Source organism: Oreochromis niloticus, linkage group LG15 (genome assembly GCF_001858045.2).
Source record: "Oreochromis niloticus isolate F11D_XX linkage group LG15, O_niloticus_UMD_NMBU, whole genome shotgun sequence".
Lineage (NCBI taxonomy): Eukaryota > Metazoa > Chordata > Actinopteri > Cichliformes > Cichlidae > Oreochromis > Oreochromis niloticus.
Genome location: NC_031980.2, coordinates 3,212,913 through 3,228,732, shown reverse-complemented (window position 1 = coordinate 3,228,732; position 15,820 = coordinate 3,212,913). Strand labels below are relative to the sequence as shown.

At 41.4% G+C, this 15,820-nt stretch overlaps 1 protein-coding gene across 2 annotated transcripts; it reads left to right on the top strand.

The window, feature by feature from the left end:
• Window positions 1-316: 316 nt before the first annotated feature.
• On the top strand, window positions 317-13,379 carry LOC100702431 (hormonally up-regulated neu tumor-associated kinase homolog A). 2 transcript variants are annotated; one of them, XM_003440812.5, is made up of 11 exons: window positions 317-984; window positions 2,743-2,865; window positions 3,058-3,227; window positions 6,340-6,395; window positions 6,510-6,648; window positions 6,799-6,926; window positions 9,907-10,042; window positions 10,608-10,785; window positions 10,904-10,987; window positions 11,804-12,080; window positions 12,170-13,379. In XM_003440812.5, the coding sequence occupies exons 1-11, from the start codon at window positions 727-729 to the stop codon at window positions 12,931-12,933; spliced, it is 2,313 nt and encodes a 770-aa protein (XP_003440860.2). In that variant the 5' UTR covers window positions 317-726; the 3' UTR covers window positions 12,934-13,379. The 2 variants fall into 2 exon arrangements, with proteins under 2 accessions (XP_003440860.2, XP_005449843.1); XM_005449786.4 differs by lacking the exon at window positions 317-984 and adding an exon at window positions 2,421-2,564.
• Window positions 13,380-15,820: the final 2,441 nt, after the last annotated feature.

Below are 15,820 nucleotides of genomic sequence, written 5' to 3'. Positions count from 1 at the left end.
ATCCATGAAAGAACTTGTGGAAACAAATTAAAACAAATTCTGAATCATCAATTTTCATCTAATAATGAATCTTTAGGCTTCCAACAACTATGACTAATTTAAACACTTACAGTCAATCCCCTGACCTTTTTGTACAGTTAACACAAATTTTTCGATGTGCCTGAAGTAAAACTGAAATAGACTGAAGTAGAAAAAGAGCAGATCAAGAATGCTAACTAAGATCATTTTAAACGGTTACTGTGTAACTGCGAGTATCCGTGTGTACCTTGGTGCAGGAGGGGGGGTAATTTAGGTGTAGAATGTCTTCCTCATCACTGGAGCTGACCTAAGAACACAACGGTTAATCATCCACTATCGGGCAGGGACAGGCAGAGTGAGAGAGCAAGAGAGGAGCCGGTTGAGCAGCTGAATGACACTTTGAGGCATTTGCACTTGTTAAAAGGCAAAATAACGAAAGAGGAAAAGAGGAGTCGTACATCAGACAGTTGGAACAAAAGGATCTACTCACCTGAGAGTGGATAATAGAAATCTGCATTTGAAGACGCCTCTTGCTGATTAAGGATTTGAGTTTTACTTTAGTCTTGCCTGCTGCGATTAAACTCCAGCATTGTGTGTCTGCTTGTGTGCATTTGTGTGTTAGCATGTTCGTTCTGTAAGGACTGTCCTGTTTTTGGATTCAATTGTGAGCACAAGGGGAGGCCACATGGGGCCCGGGCCTTGTCCGGGATGCCAGCTGCTGCGGTGAAGCCTGCTCTGGACATGGTTGCCGAGGGAGGGGACGTAGGGGAGCGCGGGGTGTCCCAGTGGGAAGCCTCTGGGCTGGGCCGGCAGAGGCTGCCTCTGCCCTCCCTGAAGGTCCCCAGAGAGCTGCTGCGAAGCTTCCCCCACTCCAAACGGGTTGGATCCTACCTGGTGGGAAAAATGATCAACAAGGGCTCATTTGCCAAAGTGATGGAGGGGCTGCATATCAGCACAGGGGAAAAGGTCAGTGCTTTCTCTCCAATTTGACAATTAGAGAGCAGACATGAAGTGACATGTCACTGACTGGTGGGGTGGCACACTGGCAAAGAAAAAGATCACACACATACAAGATTATGATTACATGCTTACAACTAGTGCCTTGTAACTGATAATTATACACTCTTGGGTTTAAAGAACGTAGTAGTCTGTTATTATTCTTGTTATGTGCACAGAACTCAGTCAGATTCATCCATAACTGCTTATTTCATGACTATGAGGGGTTTTACAAGACAACATTTGCTCAGCAGATTTAAGAGGTCTGAAATGCATCTGTTTCTGTGCAATATGTCTGACGTTAGGTCCTTTAAAAAGTGCAAACTGATGTTAGAATCGGCGCTCTTTCAGATTAACAAAAAACATGAATTTGCATGTTTGTCAGTACTCTGTGTCTTCCACATCTATTTTTGGTGATATGGCAATCCATCTGCACTCACTGTGCAGGCGAGACTGTGCATGTGTTTCATTAATGTGTTTGTTTGTGGTTTTGTGTATCCATAAGTGTAACTTTCACCGGTCACCGAGTCGCTGACCCTGGCAATGTCCCTGACCTGGTTGCCTTAGCAATGGCCAAACTCATCTGGGGGGTTGTTGTTCCTCTTAACCCAGTTTACCCTCTGCAGGTAGATACTGTGTTAAGGTGAAGACTGTAAACCTGCAAGCATCCACTGCTGGGGGCCTTTGGATTTCTCTGGAAATGTTTTGTTGACCTAAGCCATAAATTTTACATGTTTATAACACAAACTCGCGCGTGCAGTATGAAACAGATTTGGTAATAAAATGAGCCCTTTTGATCTTAACTGCTATTTAAACCAACGGTGTGTCAAAGATGCCAAGATGCCTCATTTTTTAATAAATAAAACATTTACTTTGTTTGTCTTTGCAGAATATTTTGGTTGTTTAGTTTTCAAATGTTCTTTTTAATTCACTTTCAAATGTTTTTCTTTTTCATAAAAAGAAAGAGTGCAGGATATTGTTTCACTTAGTTGTGTTTTTTGGGGGGAGGAGGGTATTATTTTATTTAATTTTAATTGAGGTTTTTATATTCAGTTTTAGTTCATATTGTTTAATTTTAAATGAAAACGTCCTTGTTTACCACGATCGTTATTCTGAGGAAAAATAGTTGTGCCGAGCACAAATGCTGTTGTTATCAAATATTTAAATATTTGTTCTCATTTCCAACTCAGTGTTGTTGTTTCACCCTATTAAAGTAGTTTTATATGAGTCACAGTTTACAATAATCCTTATTAATCTTACACTGAGTCTATGTGTAGCTTTCCCTTCATTCTCCCTTTAGGCCAATTCTTTTCTGTTTGGCTGCTTCTTATACTGAACAGCAGGTGGGTGGAGCTGCAGTGCTCACAGCCAGTTCCTGAGATCACCATATTAAGGATATTCCCTCTCTGGCATCATACTAAGTGGCAAAAATCTAAAATCGAGCATTCAGAACAGTCCGTATCCTGAGCTTTTGAAGAGTTCATGACTATAGGCCGTTGGCTCAAACCTCTGGATGAGTGGAGAAAATGCAGACACAAAAAGTGACAGAAGTATGCACCCTACTAGTGTGTTACATGTTGGTCAGAATAAATATCAGGTTTTCTTACAGTCACCTGTAAACATTTTAATCTGTTTTATATATAAAGCAAAGTGTCTTTATGTACATTTCTGTTGATTTCTGGCAAAAACAAAACAAAAGAATGTGCATGTGTGCATGTCTGTTTTCAGGTAGCCATTAAGGTGATAGACAAAAAAAAAGCACGACAGGACTCCTATGTACAGAAGAACATGAAGAGGGAGCCTCGCATTCATCAGATGGTGCGACACCCTCATATTGTAGTTCTGCTGGAGGTAAAGAAATGAAAATAAAAAATCACAACAACAATTACATATTCACCCATCAACCATTAAAAGCATCAGAAATACACATACATGAATCCAGAGACATATTTCTATCTCAGTGGTAGATGTTGATTGCAGACAGTAATTGAAAGGTTATTTTATATCTGCTGTGAGCCACATATGAATAACACTGTGCGTCAGACTCTGGAGACTGAGAACAGTTACTACATGGTTATGGAGCTCTGTGCTGGAGGAGACCTGATGGACAGGATCTGTGAGAGGAAGAGGCTGGAGGAGCGGGAGGTGCGGCGCTACACCCGACAGATCCTCTCTGCTGTGGAACACCTGCACAAACACGGCATCGTGCACAGGTCACTACACACACACACACACACACACACACACACACACACAGGAAGAGCATGGATGCAATGCAGGGATGTATGCCTTAGAGGCAGATGTCATCTACAGTTTTAGAAGGCTTCTAACTCTGCTCCATGTCTTTATCTAGTCTTCATAGTAAATAGATGGATTTACTCCATTGCATTGTTCACAGTTCAAAAAGATCAAATGCTTTTTGAACAGTTGTCAAATTGTTATATTGCTACAATCGGCTTTAAGTCTCTCACTACGTAAAACAGATGTCAAAGCAATACAACAGATGTTATTTAGAGCTTCTAAACATGCTGCAAATGGTATCTGTTTATACTAAAATGCAACCAATGATGTAATGATGATACTAATGAAAATGATGATGATGATGAACAATCAATAGCTTAGCTGGTGATAAAATAATGACAAATGTCATTCTTTCACTCTGACTGTGAACACAGTAGGTCCAGGTCACCTGCTATATAAATATATATGAAAAACATGGAACAGGAACCTCCCTGTGATTAGGAAAATGATTGCCTGGTGATTGCACTAAATGTTTTCACATTCTACAACCAGTTACAAGCAGTTGCAACAACAAACTGGTTGCAACCAGTGTTGATCGCACAGCGACTGCACAGGTCACCTGCTGGGAGGCAACGTGTCTCTAAAGAATTGTCTAACTTGGAGTGACTGCAGTCACTCTCAGACAGGTTGGCACAGGTTTGCAAATAATTGTTGCCTAATTTATAAATGCAGATGGTTCCCAATATGTTCCCAATAACTTGTCTGCCTGTCTGCTCTTTGCATTAGGGAACTGGTTGCCAGCTGGTTGTATTCTACTCTGTGCTCTACTCCCAGTAAAAGCAAGGTTGCTGTACATGTACCTCATTTAGCATTTAAATCACAGTCCTGCAGCAACTGGGTATCTACTTGTGGAGGAAATTCTGAATTTCCCTTTCAGATCACTGAGTTTCTGGCTGGAATTTGAATTTCTGTGTAGATGGCAACAGGTTTGCAATGTTCACAGATTTATCACAGTTTAGTCACAGATTGGATGTAATCACTCAGTCAACTGATAGCAGACTGATGCTATCTTATGACCGTTTAAGTATCTTGTCACACCGAAGCCACTTCAAGGATGGCAGCTGCCTGCAAGTGGTATTAAACATTTGTTCATGAGGGAGAGCCAGTCAGAGGAAAGTTGGTTTTAAAGGAGATAAAATGGCCTGTGTCAGGTGGACAGTGAACTCATGGGGCTATATAAAGACCCATTATAAAATAAATATGGATTATTTTAAACTGTGAATCATGCAAAGCTACTATAGTAGAGCCCGCCAATAAAATAAAGGGGGCGGAAATTACTGTAGTAAGTCCACTTTAACGTTTTAACTCATACCGTGATCTTTTCCCTTACCTGGTTTTGTGCCCGACTCCAACTAAAAGCTCAGAATCACAGAAAGAAAAGAAAAGAAAGTTTTTGGGCGAACAGCTGTGAGGCCACAGTGACCCCAAAACACGATCGGATCACTTTTGAATACATTTAGAATTTAGTGCCAAATTTGAATCTCAGATGGCCTTTGACATGTGATCTACCAAAGCATGTTTGATAGGTGAGCAGAAAATTCTACCAATTGAAAATAACTAAGAAAATTATTCTTGTTGAGCCGATTGGTCAAAGATATTTATTTTTAAAAAGGTGCAAAAAAAGAGAGAGAATTGAAAAACAGATCAAAACTATGGCAAAAAGTAGTTTATATGGCTCAAAGCTTTATGATTCATACACACATCTTGAAAAAGCATACATATACACACAGAAAGAAGTTTGCAGGCATTAACAGAGGAGGAAGTGCTGGGCACAGCTCAGTGTGGGAGATGAGAGTTTTATTTTAGTGGTATTTAAGTACGTGTAGGTGTTAGAGACTCAATAGGCTCTCACACACACACTTGCAAAAGAGCCGCACAGCACTGTGCTTTGGTTTAAGACCTTGGCTCCTCTGAAGGTGGGAATGTGATTACCAGGCAATGACCTCATCATCCTGCGCCGGCGCCATGATTCACACATCATCACAATATCATGGACTTCCTCTCTAATGAAGTCCCTCAACGACGTCGCTCTCAACCCTTCAATGGCACCTCTTTCTGTCACACACACCCACGCGCTCACCTACACGCACGCACTCGCTCACTCTCTCTCGCGCACACACACACACACACACTGCACCACAATGCCACACAGAGATGATTAAACTGGAAATAAATGGAAATTTTGCACTTAAACGCACCTCCTGCCACCCACGTTCAATAGGTTCACCGCATACATTTTCTCCTTTATGACAATGTCTGCTCTCGCTCTCTCTTGCTCTTTTTTCTCTCTTTCTTCCTCTGCCTCTCTTTGAACTTGTCTCGGGTTGTGTGAGCAGGGTTTTCTGGATTTTTGGTTAGATGAAGGCAGATGAAAGGAGCATGGCGGATTCCCAGGCTGTAGTTTATAGGGGCTCTCTCGCTCCTGACCACAGATTTTCATTTAGCTTGGTAGCTTTAGTGCATTCAGTGTGGTTGGTGGTGAGGCTGGGGTACTTTCAGGGGAATGAAGCAACTTTTTCAGGTGAACAGAGATATGGTATTTTGGTAAAGAATAAGAAATAAGTCAGAAAAAGGTGACGTGAGTTGATTTGAAAATCGAGTGCAGGTTTTTAAGTTTGGGCGATTAGCTTCTTTTCTAAAACACACTCATCCTCCAAATCACCAGAGGAGATTATTCTGACAAAAACTCTCTTTTTGAGAATTTTTTCCAAAAGCTTGAGCTCTACCCAAACCCAAATTTAGCGTTTGGGTTATTCTTTTTGCTTCTGTGGGTCCAGTCTGATCCCATCTCATCTGGTCATCTATAAATACACAGAAAAAGCTTAGTGTTGGAGTTCTGAGCAACCACTACCATGTCTGTCAAGTAAATTGCCCCAGAACACTCATCAGCACTGTGTGGAGAAAAATAACTAGAAACTCCTGTAGGATTAACGACAGAGCCTTATAAAAATGCTACTATGAACCACATTCTTCCTTTGAGACCTAACTGATTTGTCTCTTATTTTCCTTCTCCCCTATTTTTAGAGATTTAAAAATCGAAAACTTCCTTCTGGATGAACACAACAATATAAAGATTGTGGGTATGTTGTAGTTTCATCACTAACATACTGATTTCAATTATTTACGCTAAACTGTTTTAGCTGTCTGCAATTTCTGAAAAGAACTTTGCTGTAAGATGATGATTTCTCCCCCAGACTTTGGCCTGAGTAACACCCTCAAGGCTGACTCTTTATCTCTGGAGCTCCTCAGCACCCAGTGCGGAAGTCCAGCCTACGCCGCCCCGGAGCTCCTTGCTCACAGGAAGTATGGACCCAAAGTGGATGTGTGGTCTGTGTAAGTGAGAAAGTCTCAGTGTGTCTATCAGAGAAACTCTCTGCTTGGATATTGAACACATTTTTCTATAGTGTTGTAACAGATTACGTAATGATTTTCTCAGTATTTTTCATGTAAATGTGTTGACCGCCCCGTTGTGTGTATCTACAGAGGCGTGAGCATGTTTGCAATGCTGACAGGAACTCTGCCTTTCACTGTTGAGCCGTTCAACATCAAACAGCTGCACCAGAAGATGGTCAACGGGGAGATCAGCAGCATCCCCAGTGACATCAGCAAAGGTACCTATCAGAGTGACCGAAACAAAGCTTCTATCATTACCATATTTAACTCCAACTCCAAACAGAATGCAATCATTTGAAAATCTCATAAACCAAGATTTTATTAACAGTAGAACAGAAAAGAATGGGGCGGGGTTATGTTTACCGCTGTGTAGCATCCCCTCGTCTTTTAACTACATAAATGTCTGGGAACTGAGGAGAGCTGCTGTTGGACTTTAAGGAGAAGAAAGTTGCTTCATTCATGACTGAAATAGGATTGTAGCCTCTGAGCAGTCCTGGGTCTTCTTTGCCATATTTTGGATTTCATAATGCGGTAAATTTTTTCAGTTGCACTGCAGACAGGTCAGTTCAGCGCCTGGGCTCTTTTACTACAAAGCCATGTTGTTGGCATAGATGCAGTATGTGGTTCAGTGTTGTCTGGCTGAAATATGCAAGGGTTTTTTTCGTGAAAATAATGTCGTCTCTATGCTCTGAAACCTGTGTATATATCTTTCAGCATTGATCACGCCCAATCCCACAGGCATTGATTGACATCCATGCTATCAGAGATCCAGGGTTTTCAACTGAGTGCTGATAACAAGCTAGATGACTCCTTTACTCATTGCGCTAAGGTGTGCGCTGTCCATGCTTTCCAAAAAAGAATTTCAAGTTTCAACAGGTTTCCACTTTGTCTTCGTCCATTTTAAATCTTTGCATGATAGAGATTTTACCTGCATTTGTGGATGGCACGGTGAACTCTGTTAACAAACGTGATTTCCGGAAGAGTTCATGAGCCCATGCATTGATGTCCAAGACGGAATTGTGCCCGTCTTTAATGCAGTGCCACCTGAGAAGCCCAAAGATCACAGCCATCCAGTACTGATTTTCACACTTGTCCCTTGCGCACAGAGATTCCTCCAGATTTGCTGAATCTTTTGAAGATGACATTTACTGCGACTGATGAGGCATTCAAAGTCTTCACAATTTTATGTAAATTGTTTTGAAACTGTTTCCTAATTTGCAGACACAGTTTTTTGCAGATTGGTGAACCTCTGCTCCTGATTATTGGGCTTATACTATTAAAAAGCCACTGGGTTAAGTGTATCTTTGAAGTTGAGTCTTGGTGAATTAAGCGAACGAGAATAAGTGAGTAGACTTTGACATACCAAAAAAATGCCAGATTATATTATGAGCTGATGTAGCTGAAAGTGTTTATTCATTCTGAAACCAATATAAAAACAAGTCTACATGATGATACTATTCAAACTTTTATGGAAGTCGTGTTTTTGCCTTTAGACATGTCGTAGCATAATAAATCGGAGGAAAGAAACGTTTTACAAACTTCTTACCTCTACCACTTGTCCTCTGCCAAGTCCACAGCAGCCTCAGTGTCCTGTTTCTCTCTACTTTATTTTGGTCTCTCTCTTACACATAGTCCCATCATTACGCTCAGTCATGGCGCCATGTCACCGCAAACAAACATAGCTCCTGTTACTGTGGGGAAAACCAGCACAGCTCCGAAGCTCTGAAACTGTGACAAGATCAGATTAGTGGCTGTACCGCTGCCATGGGCGGGCATCTGAGCCATTCACATTAACTTTTAGACTTTATTCTGCCTCCTAATGGGGCTGTGTGCTTCTGCAGTTTTTAAATCATGCATGGCTTTTACCGATTCTTTTTCTCTTCAGCCATGGTAATTCATGAACTTCATAATTTTGTGAAGACTGGCCCGTTTCTTAGCTTACGCGCTTGTCTTGCTTGTTTCTGTGATATCCTTTAAATTATATATCTTTGCTTTCTAGGATTTTCTTTCTAGGCTTCTCTATTTTCATCTTAAGTATGTATATTTTTTTCTTTCATCTGTACCAGTTTATGTGTTTGTTGTCTGGAGGAATGACGATTCCGCAGGTTCACTGATTAAAATTCATCAATCGTGTGTCTTCCTTTGATCTGTTACAAACAAATTGAGTTGTCCCTGGCTGAGACAGGCGCTCTGGCTCTGACACAAAAGTGAACTGATAGCAGTAAAGTGAACAGAGCAGTCTTGGCTGATGTGTCTTTGAATGTGGCAGCCATCCCGCTTGAACCCATCTGCTCTTTTACACTGTGAAACGTATCTGGAATCCCCATCTGGACTCAAACTATCATCCATGCTTGGCTGCCACAGAACAGCTCTATGTCACAGGATGACAGGCTGAATTGGTTCTCCTGAAGGGAAACCCTGCCTCTCTCCTCGCTGTCTGATACAGTTTCACAAGTCACAAAGAGCGAGCAAATTAAGTCGTCAGTACTCTAAGTATGTATCACTTATAAGGTTGCAACAGCAGTGGAAAAGACGGTTCTCAGCCCTGGGCTCGTCTGTGATGAGATGTTTATCAAACAGTAACCACAATCCTGCCTGTGATTAACGACCAGCTGATGCACACTGGCTACACAGGACCTCTCATTTCTATGTCTAATGCTGCTCTTTTCTCTTAACCACAAAGCAGAAAAAAGGAAATTTTAACAGTTATCACCTCCTTCATGAGAGTCTAACCATGACCTTCCTTTAAAGGCTCTTTTAGTTCAGTTTATTGATCCATTAAATGTAACCTCGACTTGAATGGAATCGCGTGGCAGACCTGCTGTCATATCTTGAAGGATTGATCTACTGGACATTTTCAGAGTAAGAGAGTGGATATACTGGAAAAAGGATTTTAAAGATGGAGCTGCAAGGCAGAAATAAAAGAGGAAGACCTCGGCGAAGATTCATGGATGTAATGAAGGAGGACATGCAGAGGGTTGGTGTGACAGAGGATGATGCTAGGGACAGGGTGAGATGGAGGCAGATGAGCTGCTGTGGCGACCCCTAAGAAAGTGTCTGTCTGTCCGTCTGTCACATTAATAAATTACAAGTTAGAAAATGCTTGTAAATTTCTTCAGCTTTTTAAAAATGGGCAATAAGAATTTAAACTCAACCAAATATAGAAATCGCCTGTTTTAAAAAGATTCATTTTTGCAGGTGCTGTGTCATTTGTGTTGTCTCTCCTGGAGCCCGACCCAGCGAAGAGACCCAGTGTTAGAGCTGCCATGGAGGAGAGATGGATAAATGAGGGCTTTTCCAAAAAAGCTCTGCACACTCTCTCTCATGAAAACAGGTACAAACACGCCTTAACGCATAAGGTGCACATCCAATTCATCAATATACACAAAAGACAATGACAATGTGTTTGCAAAAAGTGGCGCCCTTCTTGTAACGATTGAAATGATTTATACCATTATTATATTGTAACATAAGAATGTGCATCTGTTCCATGAGAGAGAAGGAGGACACAAAGCCTCTCCTCAGGGAAAGTTCTGCTGCAAACATTACAGTGTGGGTAAAAGAACCAAGAGGGAAATCACTGCGTGTCTGAGAACAAAATGAACATTTTTGTGGTCTGCAGTGTAACAGCTTTGTGTATTATAGCACAACTAAAAAGCTTTTATCACTTTACGCAGAATGGAAATGCAATCATGTATGGCTCCTGCTGGAAATAATGCGTTTTCCGAAATCCGCAGGAATGATGCCACAGTCTGTGAGCAAGAGCCATTGCAGCTCTGCTCCAAAAATCCTTCAGCTACAAGTCTTTCTTTGCCACACAGGCCTGTTAGATCCACTTCTTCTTCCTCCTTCTACTTCTCATTTGTGAGCCTTTTCCAAAGCTTTCTCTTGTTTTCCAGGTTGTCTCCAGAGGATCTCAACTCGACCGTGCTAGAATACATGACAGAGACACTGGGATATTCCCTCTCTGAAATCATGCACACGGTCACCACCAACCGACCCTCGGCCCTCATGGCCTCCTATCACCTGCTGCTCAGCCGGCTCAACAGGAGTCAGAAAGGAGTCAAAGCCAGCAAGGTATTCCCGTTACAACACACAGATATACACACAAAGGTCTGAAAATATGAAATACAAAAAACCCATCAGTACAAATGATATATTCATGGTTTGGCATCAACAATGATTGATTTGTCAGAAGCTAGAGAATAACGACTGGAGTCTTCCCAGCAAGAATACATGGAAAGAGAGGAATAACACTGAATCACAGACGCCACAACAGGTAATCCTGAGGTCACTGTAATATTCTGTTATCAAAGGATGGCACGCCCATCTCACTACTATTATTACTCTCCCTGACATATTGGTTGCAATCAACATTCAAATAAAGTTTCGATCCATTTTAAGCGATAAACAGAAATTTGGGCCACTCGTGAGTCTGTACAGTACATAATAAAGGAACATATAAGTCAAAAACAGCCCACACAGAAAAACTGACCATGAATCTCGTTCATTTGATTCACATAGACCATATATAATATGACATGGACATTACCAGCTGGTTTGTGAGCCAATACTAAAGCCTAACATTAGCATTACAGGATGACATGCTAACATATCTGCTATCACCAACAAGCTTGTTTAACAGGCTGTAAACCACACAGACACAAACAGCTGCTAATTATTGCTACTTAAAACACAAAATGCAGCCTTTCTCTCGCCATCTCTTTTGTACAGACTTCTTAAACGGTTGGCTCTACACTGACGACACAGCAAGTCGTATTATCTAACCGTTGCATAATTGCACTAAAACCTCCAGAAAGGCACAAACAACACACACGTACAATCAAAAGGTCCAATTCAATCTCAAAAACTGCAGAGTTGAAATCTAGCAGAAAGGTAGAGGCACCTGTCAATCAAAGTAGCCATGTCCTAAATAATGTAATGCTTTTTGCACTTGCTTTAATTTTTTTTAGCTTCTAAGGCAACATTGTGGTACAAACTAGTGTCAGGTAATATGTTTTAGTATCATACATGTATTGTTGGTTTTATATTCCTCTTTCATCATCCTGACAACCAATCACTGATCAACCTTCAGAATGAACCAACCAACGAAAAAAGCTTGAAGCAGCTGAGCAAGCCTCTGAGGAACCAACAGACACGTGAATGTAAGAGCAGCAGAAAGAGGACTGAGAACCTGCACAGAGAGGGTGACGAGAATCGGTCACCGTCTCCTTCTCTACCCCAGCCTCCTCACTCTGCCTCTCCGTCCTTACCCCCTCGTCTTCCCTCTCCTTCCCCTGCACCTCTGTCTGCAGAGGATAGGGCTACTGATGAGGAGACCTTAGATGCCAGAGAGACACTGTTTGCGGAAGGTGAGGAGGGCATTAAATACAAATGCTGCATGCAGTGACAGTATAATACAATCTCAACTATATTATATTTTTATGTCGTTGTATTCTAGTAACTGTTTTTGGAGACAGGGAACTCGTCCACCTTTCTCCTCCTAAAAACTCCACATCTCAGCTCTGTGACTCCGCCCCTTGCCAAGTTCCCTTACCTGCTGAGCCAATCAGAGATAGCAGCGTGTCAAGACCAGTCCGAAATACGCACCTGCTCAGGACTACTCAGTCAGATGGCGCTGCGGACCCCGGGTCAGACTGCTTCAGAGGCACCCGACGCCAGGAAGATTCTCATCACCTGAGCATCAATGAGCGACTGGAGAAGCTGCAGACGTTTTATTCATCCGAGAAGAACGGCACGTCTCCCAGGACGCTCCTGGACACTGACGCGCGCACCACACACTCCTTAGACAGAGACCACTTGGGTTCTGTTGAGGCGTCACAGACTTCGCCCTCTTCCCCCCTCCCACGCCTACACAACGTGGCGCTTAAAGATGGGCGGGGAAGGAAGATGACATGGGCAGGACTGACCCGACCCGGGCCCCCGAGACTCCTAGTGAATGGGTCTAAACCTCCTGCTTTGCCCTCACAAAGACAGCATACTCTGGTCTTCAAGAACCTCAGGCAGGAGAGGGGAAGGAGGAAAGAGCTGTCTGCAACACGAGGAGAGAGAGTAGCAGGAGGGATAAATGGAGCCAAGAGGAACTCCGTTCAGTTGCGCTCGTCTCTCCAGCGTCGCGTGGCAGACCTGAACCTTCCACTGCTTTCTGCAGGCCTGCAGGGGAAACCTGACAGGAAGAGTCAGCTACAGAGCATGGACTACTGACACAAAGATGGCAGGATTTGATAGAGTTGCAGGGACAGTAACTAAAGAAGTATTCAGTAAATACTGGTGTCAACAGAAATAATGGCGAGCGTCAGAATAAACATTGCACACATTTTTGGAACAGCTTTAAATGGCAGCTACAGAAAAATACAATCCTAAAGATATTACTTTCTCACTCTGCTGTTCTGTTCATGCCTTTTCTCACCAGCAGGGTCAGTGCTGCAGTGCCAAAACTCTTAACAATAGTCACACAACTCCAGTGTCCATCAACAAGACTTTGGTCGAGCACCTGTCAAGCATGTTGTTCTTGAATTTCAATGTGCTGATCTCCACTGATACAATGTCAAAGGCAGAATTCAAACTGATGCTTTTTGCTTTGTTTGTATTCACTCTTCTGAAATAGATTTTTGTACTGACATTGAAAGTAAAAGCAATCCTGGATACTGGTTAATGTTTTTTATGTGCTTTCTTTTTCAAAGTTATTGTTGCCATAACAAAAGAAAAAAAAACAGTTAAACAAAGAATACAAATATTTTTATTTATTTATTTTGTGGCATGTGTCTTTAAAAGTCAGATGTACACTAAACAACTATCATGGTTCAAAGAAGTGATAATATGAAAACACGATGATCATAACATGAAAAATATTATAAATCTAATTTAGGAAAAAATCTATCCCTCAAATTCATCTTTAACTCTTCGTACTCTTCTGCTTATCCAGGCCCAGGTCGTGCTTTTTATTTTAACCAGTGTCTCGCTTGGTGAGAGAAATAAAAAAATGTTTGTGAGCACAAACAAATATCAGTTTGTGAATATTTGATTGACAAATATCTTGCCAATCAAATAGTCAAGGTTGACGAGGGTAGTAGAAAAAAGCATAGGGGTAATACATTGTATATGCAAGTATATGTCTATTATTTTAATAAATTGCTAGTTGGTTGCTAGGCAACATTATAACATCATAACACATCATGCAAGTTTTGCGGTCATAAATTAGACATTATTGCCATGAAATTAAATGCTATTATAAGGTGCTGTAAGTGCATAAAGACTACACATTTTAGTGTATTATGCTATCAAGTTGCAACATGATGACATCATAATATCTGATCTAGATAAGAACCTTCAGGGGCCTACTGACCCAAAGATGAGAAGACTTGGAAGTGCACCTGTGTGCCACTTTTGGTCGCTCAACTCCTGTATAGTAGGAGTTCACAGACAAACAGAAAGTTTCTGTATTATGGTAAAATTATAGGCACTAAGCACCCATATGATATACGGCCTGACTAGTTTAGTATCGGGCTGACAGATGCTAAAGGTTACTGTGCTTTAAAATCATACAATTTAAGCTCTTACATGACACAAAGTGTGATAACATTAGCTGTTCTTCTGAATGCACCTTCACATACCGAGGTATCACCATAACTAGACTGAAACACGTCATTAGTCCTTCCCCACATTAGTCATGTACTGATTAACCGAGTTTAACCGTTTAATTTAACTCTGTAAATACTCCTGGATCTTTGAGCTGTGCAAACTGATGAGCTGACTCTTCTGAAGTTTTGTGGTACAAGCAAGAACCAGAACAGCTACGGTGAAATCGTAATAACTTGTCGTCAAAAAGGATGATTAACGCAGAGGTTTGAAGCTCCATCTTTTACTGGGCTTTCTTTTTTGGAAAATTATTTTACTGTTTTTTTATATGAAAGAAATTTCAGCAATGTTTTCCCCCCAAATCTCTGGCTTGTGCCACCTCTCCTTTCCCCCCCTCAAGTCTAGGATCTGCGGATCATTAATATTCAGGGCAAAGATGTGGAAGAATCTGGTTGCTGCTTGGTGGCTCTCAATAATTCAGGGACCGTCATCTGATACTTTTGTTTGCGAGTGTGTGTATTGGTGAGGTGGATGTTCTGTGTGTGCCCACTATGGACAGATTGAACCCACTGAGCTGGATACATTTCTAACTCCAGTTACCTCTCTGGCTACTTAACAGTGATATGAACCAGTAAGCTCTGATACTGTTATCAGACATGAGCACACATTCAAGCTGTACAATAGTAGGGTAACGGTAAACCTACCAAGTAAAGTAAGCCTATGTAAATAAAGGTGCATAACATTGAAAACAAAATATGTCATTTCAGTATAACTCTACACTGAAACTATATTAGCTCTTTGGATTAAATTAACATAAAAAAAGATCCATAGTGCTTGTTTTTGCGTGCTGGAAATGTTGGTGTGAGTAAAAAAGCATCGGTAACTCGTTTAGAAATGACTTCAGTCACACTGATTCTGAATAAACCATGCGCACAACAATTTGGATGAACATGGTATGGAAATTCAATTAAAAATGCATGCTGCACCTACAGATGTATCCATAGCTACTGGAACATTGCATTTGCATGCATGCCACAGTAAACATCATGTGATGAGCATCATGCCATTAACAAAGGCTTTCAAAGGTGTTAGAGAACACAGAGTTCAAGCTCTACTGGCTTCATGCAGGAAAAATTAGACTTTCCACAACCAGTGGTTTAAAAGGGTCCATTTAGGTCAGAATGACATCCGAGGGTCAACACAAAGCGTTGTGGGGTCTATTTCAATTTGTTTGTGGTACTTTTGCACTAACTACACACACTTTCTCCAAGTGGAATGGGAAATAGTAAAAGATCAAGATGATTGCTTGAGATCATTGTCCTGTTGTATTACAGCCAAGCTTTTGCTGTTGGACGTCATGGCTGACTCAAAAACTGCAAGCTGCCCAGATCCTGTGGCTGAAAAACAAGCCCAAATCATCACCACTCTGCCACCGTGTCAGACAGCTGGTAGGAGGTATTTGTGCTGATATGTTGAGTTAAAACGTGATGTCGTGCATGATGGACAAACATCT